This window comes from Hydra viridissima, unplaced genomic scaffold (assembly GCF_058129835.1).
Source record: "Hydra viridissima isolate aposymbiotic clone 2 unplaced genomic scaffold, HvirCarnegie_v1 scaffold_13, whole genome shotgun sequence".
Classification (NCBI taxonomy): Eukaryota; Metazoa; Cnidaria; class Hydrozoa; order Anthoathecata; family Hydridae; genus Hydra; species Hydra viridissima.
The window spans coordinates 3455141-3478922 of NW_028324312.1; the positions used below are offsets into that span (position 1 = coordinate 3455141).

The 23782-nt window shown below is 28.4% G+C and overlaps 1 protein-coding gene across 5 annotated transcripts in view; it reads right to left on the reverse strand.

Annotated features, from left to right (window-relative positions):
* Positions 1-23782, reverse strand: part of LOC145194632 (glutamyl aminopeptidase-like) — a 26094-nt gene continuing 2312 nt past the window's right edge. For 2 of the 5 annotated variants that reach the window (XM_090070482.1, XM_090070478.1), the window contains exons 2-21: positions 16600-16943; positions 13339-13801; positions 12937-13216; positions 12526-12646; positions 12259-12413; positions 12023-12136; positions 10337-10471; positions 9907-9972; positions 9447-9512; positions 8894-9066; positions 8176-8276; positions 7961-8094; positions 7502-7557; positions 7252-7402; positions 2083-2156; positions 1722-1832; positions 1443-1610; positions 885-1028; positions 572-653; positions 1-272 (exon numbers count right to left, since the gene is read on the reverse strand). In XM_090070482.1, coding sequence (XP_089926608.1) covers positions 126-272; positions 572-653; positions 885-1028; positions 1443-1610; positions 1722-1832; positions 2083-2156; positions 7252-7402; positions 7502-7557; positions 7961-8094; positions 8176-8276; positions 8894-9066; positions 9447-9512; positions 9907-9972; positions 10337-10471; positions 12023-12136; positions 12259-12413; positions 12526-12646; positions 12937-13216; positions 13339-13801; positions 16600-16786 — 2928 coding nt within the window. In that variant the 5' untranslated portion in view covers positions 16787-16943 and the 3' untranslated portion in view covers positions 1-125. Of the gene's footprint in view, positions 273-571; positions 654-884; positions 1029-1442; positions 1611-1721; positions 1833-2082; positions 2157-7251; positions 7403-7501; positions 7558-7960; positions 8095-8175; positions 8277-8893; positions 9067-9446; positions 9513-9906; positions 9973-10336; positions 10472-12022; positions 12137-12258; positions 12414-12525; positions 12647-12936; positions 13217-13338; positions 13802-16599; positions 16944-17047; positions 17113-18426; positions 18526-21170; positions 21492-23782 lie in introns of those variants that run through there. The other 3 variants (XM_090070481.1, XM_090070479.1, XM_090070480.1) reach the window with 3 other exon arrangements.

Genomic DNA, 23782 nt, shown 5'->3' on the forward strand with positions numbered 1-23782 from the left:
CAAAATTTAAACATCTATTTTCAACATCATAAAATATTTTTTCTTTTATTAAGTCATTTTAAAATGCTTTTCATTTTGGAAGGAAAATCTTTCTACGCTGCACCTGTCTTTCTTACAAGTTCTTCTTAAAAACCTTTTTCCGTTAGCCAATCCTCAATTTGTTTCTCATTATATTTTTTCCATTCGATATTTGCGTGAATTTTCTCTTGAGCCTGTTCTATAATGCGTTTAGCTGTACCCTGGTCTTCAATCGATCCCACAAATGATTGCAACTATACAAGAGACAAATTAACTCTTTGTTAAAAGATAAAAATTTGGGCTGAAATTACTCAAATAATTTAGCCACCAATTTCTCGAGTTTTAATGTTCTTTTGAAGCCTCAAATTTTCGATATTAGAAACATAATAAATTATAATTTGTAATATATTCCCTAGTATAAATTTTAAAAGTATTTATAATTTATTACGAATATTTTTTAAGAAAGAAAACAATCATTTCTTAAAAATAATTAGAATCACAGACAAAAAATGGCATCACAGGTAAAAAACCGAAAAAATGAAAACAACGTTACCCTCTCAAGTTCATATTGGTTCGAGAAGCCTGACGTTACTGCTTCAAACACACGCTTCAATGTGAAAAAAGATTTTGCAAACCTAAATGAAAAACATGATCGTCATTGATGTGCCTTAGCTTTCCCCAAAAATAAAAATAACAACATTACTCTAAAGCAATCAGCTATTAAAAAATTCCTGGTACTGGAAGGACATACGTTAGAAAGTTATCCGATCTAGTCAATTTGTCATTATTTGCTTTTTCAAACGAAAAGAAGTTTGACATTTTTTGCTTTTGAGAATAATTGAGGATCATAATGAATCGAAGGTTACCTTCGGGATATATCTGCCCATTGTTCTTTTAGAAAATTGAATGCTAAATATCGCCCTGCAATATTGTTATTAGAAACATATTGAACAACAAATGAAAAGTCTTGATCTTTGACAATGCTCTTGTTTAATGCTAGGTGTAAATATCTAAACAATAAACAATTTTGTTGCCGTAACGAAGTTTTAAACTTTACTCTCACTATTTTAAAAATTTAAAATTTTTAAAATTTTTAATTTGAATATAACTTTCTAAAAGCAATCTAAATTCTGATTGGTACAAATGCTGACAAGATGGCAAACAAATTAACACCAAATCAATAACTTTGTTAAATTCTAAAAATAAGTGTAACAAAACTAAAAGTTGACACAATGTTTTGTACATCATCATGCTAGAATTACAAATGGTCTTTTTGGTGCTTTTTATGTTGCACCTTTTAATGTTGCACTAAATGTAGTTCTACAATAAAACTAAATTTTTTGTTTTCTGATGCAAAAGTTTGAAAATCCAAAGCAACAAATTTTCCGGCAAGACCATGAATACAATTTTAGTATGCTTTTTACCTTTCAATAAGCCACAATTGCTGTGACGCAGCCATCCCATAAAATAGTTTTGTTTTCTCTGAAGCAACGGTTGATTTTAGATATTGTTGGTATAAAAAGTTCCACTCTTTCTCTCCTCCATTATAAACGCCATAGTAATAAACAATGCTTCGAAAATCTGGAGGTACGCTATATGAAATATTCAAAACAACTAAGGTAGAACTTACAAAAGGATTCTTTTAAAGATTTTCTATAAAAGTAACTTTAAAACAAAAACAACAAGATAAACTATTTACTTACGAGTTGGATTGTGGAGATGCCATCCAAGTATTAAAAAGATTGGTCGCATTGTTTAAACAACGTTCGTGACCACTACTACATGCTAAGCTTACCACTATAACTTGCAAATTTCTACAAAAAAGAATCTTTAAGTTCATGTGGGAGCAAGAAAACTGCAACTAAAATTAATAAATGGTTGCTTAATGCTAAACATTTAACAAATAGTAATGACTTTAGAATAAAACTTTAACTAATAGCATAAAACAAATACAAATGATGATGAGCAATCATAAATAAAGAGCAATATAAATAATGAAAAATAATATTGAAAAACCATGACAACAACAAATACAGGGTAATGAAATTTAGATGGTAAACTTACCTTAGCTTATAATCTGTTATGTTTGTGAAACCATATTTGTCAAACAAACCTCCAACTTTCTTCAGAAGAAATTTCTAAAAGAATTAACAAAGGTATTTATCTGGAAGAAAATTATGGGTATAACTTAGAACTCTTTTTTAAGAAATATAACTTTATAGTTTAGATAAAAAAACTTAATTTAAGTTATTTTGTAACTTCCAACTTTTTTGTTTACTCCCAACTTAATTGTTTAACATGTATGCTATATATATATATATATATATATATATATATATATATATATATATATATATATATATATATATATATATACACTGGCGAGCAAAAAAAAGTGAACAGTACAATTTTTCAGTAAATTATGTATTATTAATCAATTAAAAATATAATACATAAAATATAACATATCGCTTATATTAAATACATATACATACACATATATACGACTCATTTTGAAAAAAAAAATTAATATTTTGTGTGGCCACCACCATTTTTCATCACTTCATTTAATCGACGCGGCATCAACTCAATTAAATTTGCTATCAAACGGTCAGGTATCGTAACCCAAACTTGTTTTATGGCTGCCCAAAGATCATCCAAAGATGAAATATTATTTTTATGGACCTCTTTATCCATATAGTCCCACAAATTTTCAATGGGATTAAGGTCTGGACTTTGGGCAGGCCAATTTTCAAAAAGGAAGATATTGTTATCCTTGAGCCATTTTTTAACTTGTTTAGACGTATGGCAAGGAGCATTGTCATGTTGAAATTTAATTTCATCTTTCTTTGAAAGATAAACGTAAATTCTTTGATAGTACGAACAAAAATAAACACGCTTGTATGAGTTTCTGACCAGAGCTCTTTCATTTTATGCGTAAGCAGTCGCTGTTCACTTTTTTTTGCTCGCCAGTGTATATATATATATATATATGTGGTGGAAATAATAATCTAAACATTTAGAAAAATGCTTTTTATTCACAGCAATTGATGTTAACTGATATTAATTTTTATGTTTTTATAAACTTTATTGTTAAAAACTATATTTTTAAAAAAATTATGAATTGCTTTTCAATTTTTCTCATGTTACCAACAATTTTGTTTAAAGTAGGCAGAAATTTACTGGAAAAAATAATAAAACCAGAAATGGTTAATTTGATCGTATATTTGAAAAAATCAAGAAAATTCAATGTTTATAAAACAAATATTTAACAAAAATAATTAAAAACAATTAGGAACAAAAACAAACTTTTCTTTTTTTCTGAAAAGGTTTATAAAACACTTAATATAATATTTACCAAAAGTGTCTAATATTTTCTTGCATGTCCTTCATTTTTTTTAACTTCGATTAGATTTTTGGGCATGCTGTTGACCAATTTATGGCATGTTGATAGTGGAATAGCGTACCATTATGTTTTCACAGCTTCCCACAGATCCCTTTTGTTCCGAGGCTTTTGTTTTGCAACCTTATCGTTTACAATTTTCCATAAATTTTCTATTGGATTTAAATCTGGTGATTGTACTGGTTAATCAAATTGTCTTATACCATTATTTTGGAACCATCTCTTTGTGTATGTTTTGGATCATTATCTTGTTGAAATATCCAGAGCAGCGGCCGGTTATCCTCAGCATAAGGAAGCATTATTTCTTCAAGGATATTTGTATAAACATCAGCTGTCATAGTGTCTGTTATTAAATAGATAGGACCAATACCAGATGACGAGAAACATTCCCACACCATAATGCTTCCCCCACCAAATTTAAGTGTTTTTTTAGTGTAATGTGGGTCAAACTCTTTATTTTGTGTTCTGTGGACAAGCTGGTTACCATCTGATCCAAAGATATTAAATTTAGATTCATCTGTCTAAAAAACTGTGCCCTAATTCTTATTTGTCCATGCAGAATATTTATGACATAACACTTTTCTAGCTTTTATATGTCGTTTTTTCAATAAAGGCACACTTCTAGGTGATCTTGAAAAAAAAACTAGCTTCAACTAAACGTCCTCTAATTGTTTGTGCTGTTACATTTAACTCTAAGTTTTTTTAAATGATGTTGCTGGAGATAAATGGATCTTTTTTATCTTCACGAAAAATTAATTTATCTTCTCCCTATTTTGTTATTATTATAATAATATAATTTATTATTATTCAGTAGCATAGGAAGGTCATATCAGTTTGAGGGGGAGTGACTAAAACAGCCAGGTTTGGCAATTTGGAGGAAGGGAAAGGTAGTTACCCTCTTCTTAAGTAAATATGGGGGAAGAGGCTATTACCCCCTCCAAATCCTCTTCCTTTGAGGTATAATAACCAGAGTCAAACACATATTTGAAAAGTAATAACAGTTGAAAATTAAAGAAAACAAAAAGATTAATCATTACTGATTAATCTTTTTGTTTTCTTTAATTTTTCTAAATAATTAATAAATCCTCTGGAATTACATTAGAATTTAAAAAAATAAGATACCATGAAATGTAACATTTTTCATTAAAGTTAAATACAGCTTTGGGTATGATCTAAATGCATGAAAACTTCAATTGAATACAGAACACTAGAGCAATCAGTTAAGGACAGAAGTCATGTCCTCTGGTGCTGTAACAGTTCACTGATATGATAAGCTGATGAAAGGCTAGACATCTCAGAACATATAAGCTGGCTGTCCCTAATTTTAGAGCTGGGAGCAAATACTGGTCATTCTGAAACTGTCAGCTAAACAGGTGTAACACAAGCAATGGAAGTATTCCAGTGTTTGGAAGAGTGGGACATTAAAGATCAGGTCACAGTTTTGTGTTTTGATACAACTGCATCATTTTTTATCACTCTAGTACTTGTTCTTTCATTAAAAACGAATCGAACAAAAATTTTCTTTTTCTGCTTTAATGCCATTTTAAGATGGAGTTGATTGTAGGAGCTGCTTTAAAAAAGACTCTGATTGGAACAACCACATGATCTGAAATTCTAACTTTTTAGAAGTGATCTTTTATTTTTTCAGTAATTGTAACTAGGTGGTTGCAAGAAATTGGTATCAAAGTTTTCATTACAAACATCTAAATCAAAATGTAAAAAATAAGCAGGCAATATTTGTGATACTTATCTGAGGAACCTGCTGACCTACTTAATGCTAGACAACTTAGTGCTAGACAACCCTACTTAATGCTAGACAACCACCTAAATCCAAATGGAAAATGATTACTGCAATTGAAGAAGTCATTCACAAACAGCCTTCAAAGAGATCATTCATAAAATCTGACAAATCTCGGTAGGACTTTGGATTAAAACATACTTTTCATTGTCAACTGTAAGAAACTATTCCAATAGTTGTGATTTCCAAAAATATTACTTGATATTGATCCTTCTCTTTGGATAGAATTACAAACAAGCAGGGGCAATCAAGACATTGCTCTTATTCAGAATTAACAATTGACCAAATATGAACAACAACTTCAATTTTTGCTTTAAATTGTCAGTAACTATTAAAAGCAGTTCGCTGATTGAAAAGCAAACTTGTAGCTGGCATGACCAAAAGCCATTATTGAATATTGAACAAATGCAAGAGACAGTATTGAACTTTTTAACTTGATAATCACATTATTCACATACTATTATTAATGTACAAAGTAAATAGTAATGTAAAAAGTAATCCAAAACTGAAATAAAATTGAAACTGAACCTAATGTTGTTTAATATTTATTCTTTGTGCTATTTAAGAAATGCAAATAACACTCTAATTGGTGATATTGGTGATATCTAGTAATTGGTCTTTTAGTAAACAAAATTTGCCTTTTTATAAAACTTGTGAAGCTTCAGGACCACTTCAAATTATTAGGTAATAGTTTTGAATTATATTTATATATATGTATGTATGTATGTATGAATACATACATACATACATACATACATACATACATACATACATACATACATACATACATACATACATACATACATACATACATACATACATACATACATACATACATACATACATACATACATACATACATACATACATACATACATACATACATACATACATACATACATACATACATACATACATACATACATACATACATACATACATACATACATACATACATACATACATACATACATACATACATACATACATACATACATACATACATACATACATACATACATACATACATACATACATACATATCTATATATATATAGCAAAGCACTTACCATAATGGTCAATTTAAGGGAAATGCCTGCCAGAAACTGCAAAAAAATATCTTCAGCAGCTTGCTGAATGTCATTCTGCTTTTCAGGTTTTTGAAATCATTCACACACTCAAGGTCTTTAATATTATTACAAAGTTCTCTTTTATAATTGAAAACTTTTCTTTGACAAGCACTGGTAACAATACAAAAGAGCAAATTCCTACCTAGAATATGCGAGCAAGCTGAAAAGCTGTGTTGTAAATTAAAACAGTAAGCACATTTAAAAAACTTACAAAAAAGCGTTCAATTTTCTCTTCATAAAATAAGAAAAGAGCTTCACTGTCTATTTCATTGCATATTTGTTAAGCCTCCCTTAGGATTTTTTGTAATGATGAATCCTAAAAGTCTTTTATTCTTTATAAAATATGATTGCCTTATGTAACAATCATTTGAAGATAAAAAGGTAAGTAAAGAAAAACCCTCTTTGTTTTGTACTTCCATTTACAATCACAAGAGATGTAATAAAGTATTTATTCCATATTACTCTTTTCTTACCATTTATCATTTTCAATCATTTAATGTATATAAATTGCATAAATTAATTTTAGTGCAGTATTTTTGTAGGCAAACCTGTTTATTTTTAAAATTTCAAGCATTTTCAGCCACTTTTGCCATCATAGCAGCTATTTTCATCAAATTATCTTTAATAAATTGAATTGCTGTTGTTTTAATATCATTTAGTTTGAGTTTTAACACCCTGCCCATATTTTGTGCACTGTGTATACATTTTGAAATTTACTTTTAAATTTGATTTGAAATCATAACTTTTCTTGTATTCACAAAGGAAAAACTTTAACTTGTTAAAAATACCTTTTAGATATTTTTTTTTAGGAAATAAGAAGCAACATCAAATTCTTATTTTATATACAGTGAAATTATTATAAGTAAAATGATTTTACTAACTAATATGTAATATAATCATACTTTAAACATTTTTGAAGCTTTTCCACTTTGTGTTAATAATGAACGCAATGTTGAAGTGGCTTCGCTTATAGCTGCCCATGGAAGGTATTCAGTTTCATTATTAGCATAATTGATCAAATCCAAAGCATCAGCATAGTCAACCAGACCAGAACTGGAAAACAAATTCTCAACTAAAAAATTTTAAAGGGTTTTGCGATACTTTATAAGCTTTAGAAGTTTTTCACTTTGAAAATTTCAAACAAAAATTTACTCAGCAAAAGCAAACACATCTGAAATCAATCCAACACGATCTTTAACATCTAAAATCTAAAAACAATTTTGTAAGAATAACTTACAGTAATGACAGAATAAATTACAAAATAAGAATTAAAGGATTGATTTTTAACCTTTTAAAGGTTTGCAAACAGCAAACATTAAACCTTGTTACTAAACTCACAGTTTTTTTTGATTAATTTAATTTTCTATTTTTAAAACTATTTTTAAATTTCTAAATCATGTGCAAATAAGTTTATTTTCTAAGACCTTCTCAAAAGTTTTTGAAGTGTCATGAGATTTTGTTCTCAAAAGTTTTTGTTTTAATTAATTTTAAAGAGATAACTTGTAGTAATTTTCAGCAAAATATAATAAAAATAATAAATTTACAACAACACGTCAGAGAGTAACCATGCTTCTTAAAACTTTAAAATGTATTAGGTAATATAGAAATTACCGAATGATTTGAGTTAAGAATTTCAGTAAATTTGCTCCAACCATCTCTGTCGTAATTTACACGATAAAATCCATCTTGAAAAGCATTTCCTTTTATCACCATGTTGTCATGGAATTTCTCCAAAATTAGATTTTCTATATAGAAAAAATTATACAAATTCAATCATTAATCATCTAATCACAAAATTTAAGCAAAAAAAAAATCATAATACTTACTATTATTCATTTCTAACCATTCTGTAGAGACATTGATACTTTTCCATCCAGTGGATGTTTTGTTAAAAATATTGTATGAAAATGGAATCATCCATTTGTAGCTTAAAAAAAAAAAAGCAAAACATTTTGTTTGGTTGAAAGAAATTGTGATAATTTTCTCAATAACACAATTTTCCTGGTCAAAAAGCTCTCTGAAGCATTATTACACAAAGTTAAAAAGCCTTAAAAATGGTTTTTTAGCTTGTATAGTTCCAGTTTCTTTAATACTATGTTTCTTTAAGACTTTGCAGATCAGATATTATCAATACATTCATATACTTTACTTTGTATAACTCAAACAACTGTATTATTTAATAAGAGCTATTCCTTGAATTAAACTGAATGTTTTTCTAAAATAAGTAAATAAGTGCACCCTTTCACAAATTTAAGGCTACCTCTTATCATACGCAAAATGAATTAAATTTAGCTATACTTCAAACTGTACATGTGATGGAAATTACTTCTGCATAATACAGAAATTTTAAATGCAAAAGTTTGCTGTATTCAAAATGCAATATAATCAAAAAAACGATCTTTCAATTTTTGATACATTTAAAACTCAAGATAAAAAAGACAAATAATCTAGAAAACCATTTAAAATAAGTTAGTAAGATAAAAATCTTCACACTTTTTTCAGAAAACAATATAAAATAAAGATAAATTTATATTAATAACTTACCCAAATGATGAATTAAATTTTGATTTGCTGTAAACAGGATTTCTGTCAGCATAAAAGCGAGATTGTTTTAACTCAAATCCTCCATTTATTAAACTGACATTTACTACAGGATAACCCATTTGGAGAGTCCAGGTATCCATAATTTTTGAAACATCATATTTACCACCAGATGCCTGCCAATAAATATTTAAAAATGAATTAATCAATAATCCTAAAAGTTTGTAACCATCTTTCAAGAAGACATTTTATAAAATGACTTTTTAAATCTTTTTTGATAATAAGATCAAACTTTAAATTGTTAGGGGGTTATGATTATGAGAGTTATAGCTAGGAGGTAGGGTTTAGAGGGTTTGGTTTAGGATCAGAGGGTTTGGTTTAGGATCAGAGGGTTTGGTTTAGGATCAGAGGGTTTGGTTTAGGATCAGAGGGTTTGGTTTAGGATTAGGGGTTAAGGTTCAGGCTAAAACTTAATGCTCCCAAGATGAAATCAATTAAATAACTATAGGTTTAAAAAATTTGCACAATTAAAAATTGTTAAAGAAAAAGACTTTACTTCCTTTAGCGCATCCCAGAGATCTTGCGTTTTTGCATTACCATAAAGATGCTTATTTAAATACATCTAAAACACAATCATTGTAAAATTACAGTGAAATTTATTAATTTTTAAATATTTTTTAAATCAAGTAATTATTTAAGTTCTATGATACAGTAACTGTTATGTAAAACTAACAACAAAAGAAGATTAAGTATATTTTTTTTAAATTTAACCACAGAGACTTAGTGGGGAGGGGAAGGGGGCAGAAGATGATACTTTAAAACACTTCAATAGGGTGTTTTAGGGGGCAGAATATTATATTTTAAAACATTTGTTTTCAAAAAGCATCTTTTTTCTTCAATTATAGAATTTGGTAAGACTCACCCACTCCAAATAAGATTTGAATCAATTTCAAATAATTTTACTTTTTGATATTCAAAGGTAAAAAATTGAAAATAATTACTTTATAGATACTTACAGTGATACCTTTTTGAAATACTTCATCACCAAGAAATTTGTTCAGCATTCTTAAAATGTAACCACCCTAAAGAAAATTTTAAACCTTTTAAAAAAAGTAATGTATTTGTTTTGAGTAGTGGCTGCCAACTGAGTAAATGCCAAATCAGCTCTCATTTTTTTCTCACTGATAATCAGTGTAAAAATATGCTGTTAAGGAAGTTCCGTTTTAATTTGTTTATAAGACATACATTAAGTTTTTAATTAGTATCACTGTAATACACAGGGATGTAACACAATAATTGTATTACATCCCTGTGTATTGCAGTGATACAAACTAAAAACTTAATGTATGCCAAATTTTGTTGTGCATTTATTATGAATGTAAAATTTAACTTAAGATACAGGATTTAAGATCAAAAACATAATATTGACTCATTTGAATTAAATACCTTTTGATAAGTAATTGCATCAAATATTTCACTTATTTCATCAGGATGATAAACTTCAATGAAGATTGGATGAGAGGTAACTAGAGCATCTAGCTTCAAAGCAGTAGCACGGTCAGAAATCACTTGATCATCAAGCTGAAATATGCAAACAAGACCTTATTAATGTTAACTCAGAAATTTCTGTATCAAATATATTAACTTTCTTTTAACGTACTTAAACATTTTAGCAAACACCAAGCATTGTTTAATAAATGTTTAAGAGTTGGTAACTAAGTTTTCTTTTCTTCGTATTAAAAATGGTTACAGTACCTTAATTAACTTCCCTAGCAAATTAAAGATGAATAAATTGTAGTTTATTGGAGCTAATGTTTAAGTATGAGATAAAAGCAAAGTCAGGGGCACGGACATCTGGTTCCCCACAACTCAGCCAAAAAGAGTAACAACTTTTTTTTTAATTTGTGGAATATTCAAAATAAGGCTCAGTTACACTCAGTAGTTTAAAACAGTTTACAAACCAAAGTTTTGCTTTGCAGAGATTTTAATTTGATTTGAAGCACACAGCATAGAAAAAATATTCAACCATTATTTGAATTTTTTTTTATTTTTTTTTTCAATGAAAAGAATCCATTCAGTTGCAGCTCAAAATAGTTCTTACTACTTCGTCTTTTACAACAGCACAGTGTAAGGGTATATTAAGAAAAGTTGAACATACAGCTATAGCTAGTAGAAAAACATTTGAAGTATAGCTTAAAGATTTGGAAATTGCTGGAGACTAATCTTGATAAGAATTCTAAAATTAAGCAAGCTCTAGACAATTTGCAAGCAGCAGTGCATGCATATTACAGTTACTGTTGTGATTACTATGAAGGTAGTATCTTTGTCTGTGTCATTTGACAAAAATATTTTGCCTGTGAATCTGCTCAATTTAAAGCTATTAAGACCATTTAGCATTGATATTGCTTTAGATTTAAATTCATCATTTCAAAAAACAGAAAAAGGATTTATATTTTTTTGCTTTCATTTATCTTAACTTTTGATTTTCTCCAGATACCATGCAACACTTTGAAGAGATAATGAACACTTTGAAGAGATGGAGAAGATGACAATAATTTTTCAGAAAATACAAAATATCTAGCTTTCTAGAATTTCATAAATTTGCTAAATTATTTTATGTTTTCAAAAATTGTTTGGAAAGAGCAATAAAATTCATCCAGGATTTTGATTAAAGATTTTGATTTTCATTCAGGATTTGATTTAGATTTGGATTACCAAACAAAAACAGAAACTACTAGAGCTCATTCAAAATAAGTACTCTTGAAAGAAACCAAGAAAAGACTAAGAGGGTCTACATTAAAGCAGCAGCAGCATAATTGGTAGCTGTTTTTTTTATCATTATCCTTCCTAAATGTTCAAATGCAAAACTTTAAAATTAATTTTATGTATAAAGCCAATTTAAGCATTTTTAAAACTTTAAAAATAGTTATGATATGAGTAAAGTATTTAGCGTGTGAAAAAACTGTGGATTAGAGCAAAATTGACTGGAGATTTTTATACACATAGAGATCAACCAAATAATCAATTATATTTAAAACTAACAACTCCTAGAAACCAAAGAAATTTCAAAGTATACAAATTAATAAGAAAGTAAAAAGAAAAAAAAATAATACAAGTAAAAGTTTAACTTACAAATTCCCAATCTGGGAAGACTTTATTGACACCTAAATACTCAACATAGGAAGCAAAACCTTCATTTAGCCATAAATCTGACCACCACTCATTTGTAACAATGTTTCCAAACCACTGAAACATTAAAAAGTGCAATAAAACTAATACTTTAAATAAATATCATAATATTACACAATGAGAAGATTAACTATATTGTATAAATCAAAAGTTACATATTAAAAGAAAAAGGAACAAACCATATGAGCCGTTTCATGAGAAACAACAGCAGCAACATACTTTTTGTTAGAAATTGCAGATTCTGTTGGATTGTAAAGCAGGGCTGTCAACCGATAGGTCATCAGTCCCCAATTTTCCATTGCTCCAGCAGCAAAATCTGGAAGTGCTATCATGTCTAAAAGGACATAAAAAACAACTAACTAAACAATAATAATGATTAAATGTTATCATACAAATTATAAATAATTTTAATCTAATCGGCAAAACAAATCTATTAGAACTGATACCTGCTTTTGGTAGAGGGTATGTAACATTATAAAAAGTCTCAAAAAAAGGAAGAATAGATGCCCCAACTCCCATAGCAAATTTAACTTGATCGAGTTGATTTACAGGAGCATAAAAATCCATCTAAACAACAAAAAATTTAACTCAAAAACACAGAACAAAGCTGCTATAACAAATTCATGCAAATGTATTATTTTTTCTAGTATTCAAGCTCTGAAATAAAAACACTGAGTTACATAACACCTTTTTTAAATTTACTGACAAAATCTAAAAGTATTAAAAATATTTATATATGTTGTGGAACTGTTAACAACATAGTAAAATAAAAATTAACTTTAAATATTTGAGTTGTGGAGAGAGCAATCATTGAAATATTTGTTTGTACTATGTTTACTAAAAAGTATGGAGTTTACCTGGACTTTGTTTGTTGAATTTATTGCATGTGTTGTTTCAAATGCAAAATTACCAATTACGAATGCAACAAGATAAGTTGGCATTATTGGTGTTACTTTGAAAGAAGTGGTGATTTTCCCATTTTTTGTTACAGAACTTTCTATAGGCATGTTGCTAATTGATATAAATTCCTTTGAGTAGACCATCATAATTTTAAATGTTGCTTTTAAGGCTGGTTCATCAAAGCATGGAAATGCTGTGCGTGCATCGACTGGCTGAAATTGAGTAGAAGCTACAGGTCTAAAAAGTAAATTAAGAGTGTATTTTTGATATACTTTCAAAATTCAAAAGTATTTAAATTGATTGTCAACAAAAAGTGGTGTTATTTAATAAACTGATATGCTTATGAAATCAAAGCATACCTTTCTACACCATTATCATCTTTGTATGATGATTTGTAAAACCCTTTTAAATTGTCTCTGAGTTTATAAGAAAAAATATATTCAAGGACATAGTCTCCTTTATCTAAATCTTGATTAAACTCCATAACATGATACTGATTTTTCTCAAAGAAAAAAGCATTTTTTTCATCAACCTTTGCAGCTTTAAACATTAACTTTGATGTAAAGTTTTCATACTTGTGGGCATGAATAATGACATAGCTTGTTGGGTTTTTTACTGTAACATTAATTTTACATTTTCCAATAACAACATCTGTAGACATATCAACATCAAGAATTATATCATAGTGTGAAGGAATGATATTAGAAGGTAATCTAATTTTAAGATAAGGTTCATTTCCAGTTGTGATAGGTACCTTCTGTGTTGTTGTTGATATAGTTGTAGTAACTACAGTCTCTTCAGTAGGTCCACCACCTCTCTGGCCTAAAATATTTATTACATGTTAAATAACACTTTATAATATTTATAATACATTAATAGTCATTATAACTTATAAATTAGTAATATTTTTAATAAATTCATTATATAAATTAATTCAAAAAACTAATCATAAATTATTTATAACAATTTTTATAAATTAGTAGTTGATGATGATGATGATGATGATGATGATGATGATGATGATGATGATGATGATGATGATGATGATGATGATGATGATGATGATGATGATGATGATGATGATGATGATGATGATGATGATGATGATGATGATGATGATGATGATGATGATGATGATGATGATGATGATGATGATTTATAATATATTTAATATATTAAAACAAATAAAAAATTGATAAAACAACAACATAAACATTTATATTGTTAATCAAAATTTTTTTGCACCAGAATTTAGTAAAGATAGTAAAAATCAAAATTAATTTGGCTATTAACTTTGAAAGAATAAATCATCAATCTTGGTTTAAATTTTAAATATTCTAAAAATTCAAAATATAAAAAAGCCTGCACACTGCATTTGTTATGGTTTTGATGTGAAATTTTCCACTTATTGTTTGTGTACTTTTTAATATTCGTTTACCATGTGTTTAAAACTAAAGGCCTTAATCTCTTTGCAAACTGGATTTCAAGTTACGTCTCCTTTCTTTCTCGTTGCATTTTCAGAGAAGATATATAGAAAAAATTTTAGAGAGAAGGCTTGTAGAAAAATTTTCATTAAACTGCATTCACGCAATAACATTTTAGCAAATACAACATTTGAAATAAATATCAATATCTACTTTAAAAAGGAAAAAGGATCTAATATATCTTTAAAAGATCGTAGCAGCTTCACTATTTTAAATATATTGAGACTTATAAAAGCTGCTGTATAATTACAAATTAATTTCTTTCCTTTTTTTCTTTTTTTTCTGGGGGAAAAGCCCCGTTGCGCTTTTTTTTTGACGCAGAAAAGGTTATGCCGTTATTCGTTTTATACTGACGTTCATGGTTTTATAGCATCGATACCATCAGAATGGAAAAAACAAAACTTTATTGGTCTATTATAAGTTGTAAAATGAATATATCGTTTGTATTATCGTTTAAAAATCCCAACCAGTGAGAAAATTTGTTAAACACGTTTTGAGTTAATGGAGTATTATATAGCAATAGGTTATATAATAAGCTTACAAAAGTAAAGTAAAAAAATTCAATCTGAATAATTAAAAAAACTACTACAGAAAATGTAAAAAATCACCAAACATATTTTAGGCTAAATTTTTTTTACTGTGGAAATGGCTGAGAAATTAGAGAAGCTTTTGAATTGCTTAGTTGATACCCTTGGTCGGAAAAATCCAGCACGTGCTATAAAAGTATTACTAAGGTTTATTTAAGTGACAATGAAAATGAGATATTTATTATGAAAGTTTACCCTAAAGAAAGTAAAAGCTTGATATTTCTTTAAAATCCATTGATGCACCAGTTACATGGCTCAGTATAAAAGAAATAGAGAAGCATGTTGGAACTGTGAATAAAGTTGAAAAAGAGACAACATAGCTATCGAACGGTAGTTGCCCGAATTTATGGATCAAAAAGCACTTAACTCAGACTCACTGATTGATTTTTTGAAACAGAAGGCAAAACAAACTTATGGATAATCGATATCTCCGGAAGCATATCTCTAGAAGCATGTCTATCTTGAAAAGGTTAAAGAAAATGTCGAGAGCTTAAATAACTATATCAAAAAAGGTACCGTTTAAGAGAAGTTAAATGAAAAAAGAATAAAGTTTACACTTCTTGTTAAATTTTCTGACATTAACAAAACAAACATTGAAACAGGTTTGAAAATATTGACCAACTTCAGGGTACTTTGGTTAATATTTTTTGCATTGAAATATATATATATACATATATATATATATATATATATATATATATATATATATATATATATATATATATATATATATATATATATATATATATATATATATATATATATATATATATATATATATAAAACATTAAAAATTTACTGTTGATGACTGGAAACGTGTTCTATGGACCGACGAGTTAAAGTTTTTTGTTTGAAGAGAAGAAAATTTATTCGAAGAAATTTGGTGAACGGATGATGAAACAGTGTGTAGTGCCAACTGATGATGAAACAGTGTGTAGTGCCAACTGATGATGTAACAGTATGTAATAACCCTAAGCGTTCATCAAAACTTTTTAGGAATCATTAAAGTGAATTAGAAAATGATTAAATAATTAAAAGAATGATTCTCTTCAATCATCCAATATTTCTCCTGTTAAACTTTTATGGGATGAATTTGATAAAATATCAGAAGATGAATACTCAAAAGTAAAATAAATATTTGGAAAAAACCTCAAAAGTGATAGCATAAATATGCATTTAAAAATTGGAAATTTGTTATGTAGAATACCACGAACATATAAAGCAGTTATTACCGCTAAAGATGGCAACATAGATGTGACCAAGTTATAAATTTAAATCATTAATTTATTAATTTATTTTTCATATGAGCTTAATAAATAGTGATAGACAATAAATTTCAAGTGATTTTCTTTTTTAATTTTTCCTCTCATTGGTAAAACATTGAAAACATTAAAAAGTTATTCGAATAGTTATGGACGGTAGTGCATAATTATGGACGGTAGTGCATAATTATGGACGGTAGTGCATAATTATGGACAATAGTGTATATAAAAACAATTTTAGGTATTATGAATAACTTTCTCAATGCACTAAAAAAAATAAAACATACCATCTTTTTTTGCAGTTTTTAATTCCTGCTTTGTATTATATAAAATGAATGCAAGGATAATTATAGTTGCGAGCAGAGCTGCAAAGATTCCAATAGCTAACACTTTTTCTTTTGTAGTTACTCTTGGTCGCGTAATTTCGTCATCTACGTGCAGTTTCGCCTGCGAACCTTTATATGTAGCACTCATTATATATGAATTTATTCCAAATGTTTTCAACTTTTTAATTGCTGTAAAAACACTTTGAATAAAAGCTGGAAAATGTTTAATACAACTCGATCAAAAAAATTCTTTTTAGCTGTCGTTGTTACGTCGTTGTTACGTCGTTGTTAGTTGGTTTACGATTCTAGAAAAATATACAAATACACTTATGATTATTTGAACACCTTTTGATTATGCTGATTAAAGTATATATTTTTTTGAAACCATAACAATAATGAAAATTTATACACGAAATCAATGGCTCTTAAATCTAAAATACAGAATATGACTTGCACGTGACGCCACCAATAAAGCGAGTAAGCGTAAAAATCAAAGAAGTATAAAAAGCATTTAAAAAAAAAAAAAACTTTTTTCAGTTAAATAATTATTTACAATCAAACAGAATAATGGCCGCAGTGTATGGCATTTAACACCTGACATTTTATTAAAAAAGATTTTGCAGAAAAGCCTCTGTTTAATCATGTGAATTTGCCAAATGAATTTGAAAGTAAAAAAATGTGATTGTCATGCTTCCATAAACTTTTTGTTAAGCTTTTGGAAAACAAATCTATCAAAATATTTACTTGTAGATCAGCCTGTCAATTGATAAATCGTTTAGATATTGTGTTTTAAATACCAGAAGCTGCCTAAATAAATATTTTACATTTTAAAGGATTTGTTTCAGTTTATTTTACATTTTTAAGGATTTTGTTGGAGTTTACCTAATATTTTTTCAATATTTTTTCAATATTTTTTCAATATTTTTGGTCTTGATAGTAAACAATCAAAACCTTATCACGGTAAATTAATTGTCAGTCCTTTAATGTTGTTAACTAAATAACTTGTTCCCTTTTTTCTTTTATTCTACTGTGCGTTGCGTTTTATAAAAAATTTCTACTACATGTATACCATAATCAAAGCATCTTGGTCAAACTCTTGCGCCGATTCTTTCATCTCAGAATTATATCTATGTTTATTTATATTTGTGTTTTGTATTTTTTTTTTTTTTTGCTTTTCATTGAAAGTGTGAAAGTTTAATAAAAAAATTATTTTTTCTGATGTTATTCTCTGTTATTTTTTATGCTATTCTCGCTCATATTTACGATTGCTTTTACATGGAGTAGCATTTTTAAAATCATTTGATGATGATGTTATTCATAACTATTTCTATTGCTACTAAGTCAGCCATATTTGTAAACGGCTAAATATTTCTTAATAAAGATGTTGTGAATTTTGCTTATTAAACTTTTAGGGTTTCTTTTTTTTTACAAAAAAAAGTTTTACAATTTAAAACCTGTAAAAAATCTGCTACTTGTCTGGTTAGAAAACAACTGCTTAGATTTATGATACTTTACAGTTTGCGTAACAAAAAATGAGAGTTTTTTTAAAATATCCGTCTTAAAAAAAACAATATTCCAGAATATTTTTTCTTTGTTTACAATGAAAATCTTGTTAAAATTTGCAGAAAAATTTTTTTTTTTTGTCTGATAGAATTGTACTTCTGACAAACGAAGCCAAATGTGAAGAGATAGTTACTTTGCTTCTCTCACAAGTTCACAATTCACAGATAATGAAGGAAGTTGGAGTATCTCTGAGTACAATTCTTAGGAAAAATAATTTAAAAGTACTTATCAAACGTAAGCCAGGATTAGGAAGGAAGCCTTCAGTTGTCAGACTAATGTTAGCCACCAAAACCTGGTTGACAGGAACCCAATTCGATCAACGAGAAAGATACCAAAAGACTTCAATGTGTTTAAAGCAATAGGGAGAAAGTTCGTCAAATAACAAATTGGTGCCAGATCATTGGCTAGAACCAAAATTTTTCTTATTAATGATTTTCTATAGGTTATTAAACTGTAAAATTTTCATAAAATTTCTTCTATTTAGGAGCAAAGAAAATCCCTGTCTTTCTTAAACCAGGTTTGAGGAAGGGCAGTAAAAAGTATTTGGAACAATTTTTGATAGCTCATATTCTTCCTTGGATTGTTATTACCTTTCCTGACCTAGAAAATGTTCTCTTTATTCAAGATGGTGCTCACTGTCACACGGTAATAACTGTTCAGTTCAGGCTTCTAAGATCACGAATTTTAAGGCCAAAACTTATCTGGTTACCCACTTCACCTGATTTGTAACTCCTCAATTTCTCAGTGTAAACGTGTATTGAGTCCAGGCTCTATCATTGTCAGCATCCTAGAATTACCGTTCTCAAGGCTGCCTTAATCAACCAATGGGCTGAAATGCCAGAGTCATAATTCAAAACTGTATGTTCAAAGTTCCGGTCCAGGATTGAAGCTGTTGCCTTAGCTGTTGTTGGTTACACTGATTAAATTTTGTAGAATCCTTTTATCTCAAGTTTTATTCTTGAAAACATTCCATTTAGTGGACGATTTTGAAAATTAAAAAGTATTTATAATCATCTTTTTTTTGCGACCCAATTGGAAGCGATATTAATAAAATTTTCACTATTTAAAATATATAACTGTTAAAAAAAGTTGAAGTTTAAGATTTCGATCTTATTTCAAGTTCATTCATTTTAGAGTTTTAGGTTTCAGAAAAAAGTAATCTATTTTTAAAAAGCAACACATCGTTGAACGTCAGACCGCCATTGGTCTTGTATTTTTTGTAAACAAGCACCGACTAGACCCACTAAACAAACACCCACCAGGGTTTTATGAACTTTGATTTGAACCTAGGATCAAATTACTTTTTCTTATTTATAATAAAAGTTATATAATGAATTGTTAGTTATATAATTCATATAGTTATATTATTATAAATTAAAGTTATATAATTCTTACATAATGAAAGTTCCGAAAATTACAGACTCTTATTAAATCTTATGACTAACTTTGACCTGAAAGGTTAAGAACCGTTTAGGTCAAAGTGAGTCATAAGATTTCATAAGAGTCATTGCCACCGAGAGAAATTTTGGGCCCTCGGGAAGTTTTCTTAAGGGGCCCTTATTATGATTAATTATATACCCAGGACTAATAGAAGCGTGCTCTGGTCATTGAAAATTAAAAAATGAAAGCTAATTAAATCTTTTAAAAGTCAAAACTATTAAAATCTTTTTAAAAATATTTTAAAAAATTATTTGTACACACGGGGCTCCGGGAATCTTCCCCGTCCATCCTCCCCTCTCGGTGGCCATGGGTTTCGTCACAATGATGGCAGCAAACATCAAAAGATTGATGTCTGATTGTACTTGCTGTTCAAAAAGTTCTATAACAAAATATCACAGCCAAAGAAAAACTTGGTCAGTAAAATTAATAAATTTGTTGAATTGTGTTGAAGCAAGTTATTTACTTAATTAAAACTTCGAAATGTTTTTTTCCAAAGGTTGAGTCCAAGTGTAGCGCAAGCCAGGCAGGGCGCTTGAGTCAAAAAAATTTACTAACAATAGTTAAAAATGAAGAACGTTTCGTGATGGTATGGGGGGCTGTATTACTGCTTTTAATGTAGGAAAACTAGTTTTCATAAATAGAAAATGGACCAATCTGTCTGCAAATGCGTCCTCGAACGAAATGTACCTCAAAATGCTCAACAACTAAACATTAAATGGAATTTTAATTTCCACTTTCACACTGAATGAAGTGTGAAAGGCAATACTTGTTATAAAACATACATCGAATAAGTTCTTAAATGGCAAACTTATTCTCAAGATCTTAATAGAATGGAACAGCAGTGGAACCATTTAGAAATTGAAAATTTCTAGACAAAAAGTAACAACCTAAATAACCTTGAGCTATTTTGACTTATAAGTAAAAAAAAAAAAACACCTAATATATTGAGATTTTTTTCTTGAAATCTCGCATTGAACTTTAATTATTAAATTTTAATCATTAAAAAAAAGTTAATTGCAAAAGAAGATTTTTTATATCACATTTCAAAAGCGGAGGAGGGTTTTCAACAGGTTAGTTAATGAAAGAAACTGTCAAATAATAATTTTTATCTTAAAATCTGTGTTTAAGAATTGGACTTATTAATAATCCAGTGCTATCACTCTTACATAAAATTGATATCTCTGCATCGGGATTAACGATGAGACTGATTTAACTCGATTGTTATGCAATCATATTATAATTATTACCAAAATAGCTCATAGCGCTCTATCTAATAACAAGTAACAGCTACATGTTTGTTAAAGATTAAGAAAGTGTAATTAAAGCACAATAAAACATTTGAAATGGAATTTGTTAAAAACATCAAGTTACTAAAAATTATTATAAATAATTATAAATTTCTATGAATTAAAGTTTTTGCTTATTTTCAAATTTAAAAAAAGTTTATATTATATTTCTTTCAAATATCATAAACATATGAGGGCAAATTTAAATGAACTTTTCTTAACTATAATTTATCATAGTCTTACATCCCCAAAGTCTACAACTGCTGTCGTCCTTCTTTTACTCTAATGTCTACTACTGCTGTTGGCTTGTGAGCCTTTCTTTGTGCGTCTTACTTCATTTACATCTAATTCAATTCAGGCTTGAACGTTGCATCAATAGACTGAAATTTGAAGGATGGTATAACTTGGCATGATATAGTTGCATGTTAACTGAAAAATTCCATTTAAGTTCCACTGATTGCGAGTTCTTAACCGAGAGAATTGAATAAATCATTTAACTATTTTTTATTTTTTATCCAGCTTCCAGATTTACACCCGAACAGGAATTTTTAGCAAATATTAAGTCTGAAAAAAAAAGGGCAATTAGCAATAATTTTTATAGTACAATAATGGAAACCATCAAATGAAGCTCAGATCGATTAACCTTTGCAGCAATAAATTTGGTTCTTGTCTAAATAAAGTAATCAATATTGAATACATAAATTAATTTTTTTCCATGAAATTTCTTTAGGCTCATTTTTAATAAATTTTTGATTCCAAAAATTAAGGCTCCCAAGAGATCTAAGAGTTTTACAATTCTGATTGATAACCATTCAAACCAAAAACAAGCTTTTTAGACTAGATGGCTGAACATGTCAAATATGTGAGTTTAGTTTGCAGAGATAATAACTTCAATATAATATTTTCAAGATTAATCCTATATTTCTCACGGTGATAAACATGCAATATTTATTAAGACTAAAAGAGTTTATTGTTGATCAATTCATTACAAACTTGATTTTTACAAATAATCATTCCTAAACATTTTCATTAAAAACCTTTTCTACTCATTTTCTACGTTTTATCGAACTTGAAGAAGTATCTGTTGCAACATAGTTCACATGACAATTTTAAAATTAAATTCTCTTAGAATGAGAAGAAGGAGGAGGTTTCTATCACTAGGATCATTTATCCGTTTTAAAATATCAAACTTTTTGCATTAAATTAATGGCACTTTTCTAAGATAACACTATGCCACTTAGATTCTTCTGTTCGTGTTAACTTTATATTTTGAACAAACTATGAACATCGGAATTTCTGTAATCAAGTACTTATCATTTTAAATTACACGAGCTCACAGTGGGCCACGGTGTACCGAAAGTCGAAAATTTTGTTTTAAAGCTTTGCATTTTAAACTTCTACTCCATGTACAGTTGTGGACAAAATAATAGCAGTGTGATTAAAATTAACGAATTAATATTATTATCTTTAAACAGTTACTGAAAATGAAATTGTAATACTGGATTATTAATTAAATAGGTGTGAGATGATAAACTAATTAGTAGAAAATTTTAAACTTTTGCTTTTATTTATAATAATAATATAAGTATAAAAAACAGGTTGGACATAATAATAGTAGTATTAATTTATTTAATGTTATATTGCAAATAATTTATTTTATTAACAAAAAAATGATATAAATTTAATTAAACAATAGTAAAAAATTAGTATTTAATTGCATGCCCCCTGTTTTTTATCACAGCTTTGCATCTATTCGGCATTGAGTTAATCAAATTTTGACAACGTTCTAAAGGAATGTTGTTCCAAGCATTTTGGACAACTTGCCATAACTCCTGCTGATTTTTTGGTTTTTGACTATAAACTGTCTCTTTTACATCCGTCCAAAGGTTTTCGATCGGATTGAGATCCGGTGACTGTGCAGGCCAATCCTTAACTGCAAACCTATTCTCAATGAACCAACTTTTTACCCTGCGACTGGTATGATTTGGGTCGTTGTCCTGCATATAAACCCATCTTAGGGGCATATCTTCTTCTGCATAGGGCAACATGGTATTTTGTAATATTTGAAGGTATTTGTCTCGGTCATTATGGACCATCAATCTTATAGATTGGCTCTACGCCATAATAAGAAAAACAACCCCAAATATTTATTTTTGCTCCACCATGTTTTACAGTTTTTATGGTGTATTGCGGTTTGTATGCAGAGTTAGGTGGCCTTCTTACATACATCCTGCGTCCACTTGACCCAAATAAAACAATTTTGCTTTCATCAGACCACAAAATATTACGCCATTTTGAAACAGGCCAATCTGCATGCGTTTTTGCAAAATGTAATCTTGCTACCACATGCCTTTTTTTCAAAAGGGGAACTTTTCTTGGGCTTCTGGCGACTAACTTACTTTGTACTAACCGCCTACGAACTGTTCTCGAAGAAACGCTTAAATTTAAATCTTCTTTAATATGGCGGGACGTTACAAAAGGATCGGCAACAGCAGCACGTTTTATCAATCTATCTTCATGTTCAGTTGGTTTTTGTTTTCGGCTCCTTGTTTCGCCTACATTTTTCCATTTTAGAGCATTTCTAATCATCATAGGAGAACAACTTAATGTCTCTTGAATAAATTTTTATGTTTTCCCTTCTTGTTTTAATTTAATAATTAGTTGTCTCTTTTCTGCACTACAATGCTTTGCACGACCCTTTTCTCCTATTTATAAAATAAATTTATACAATTATTTTATATATTTCATTAAATTAACACTAAAATTAATTTTACCTTTAATTAGTCTTACTAAAACCAAATAAACAAAAAGCTAATATAGATAACTTGACAGGAAACAACAGATATGTTATTTTA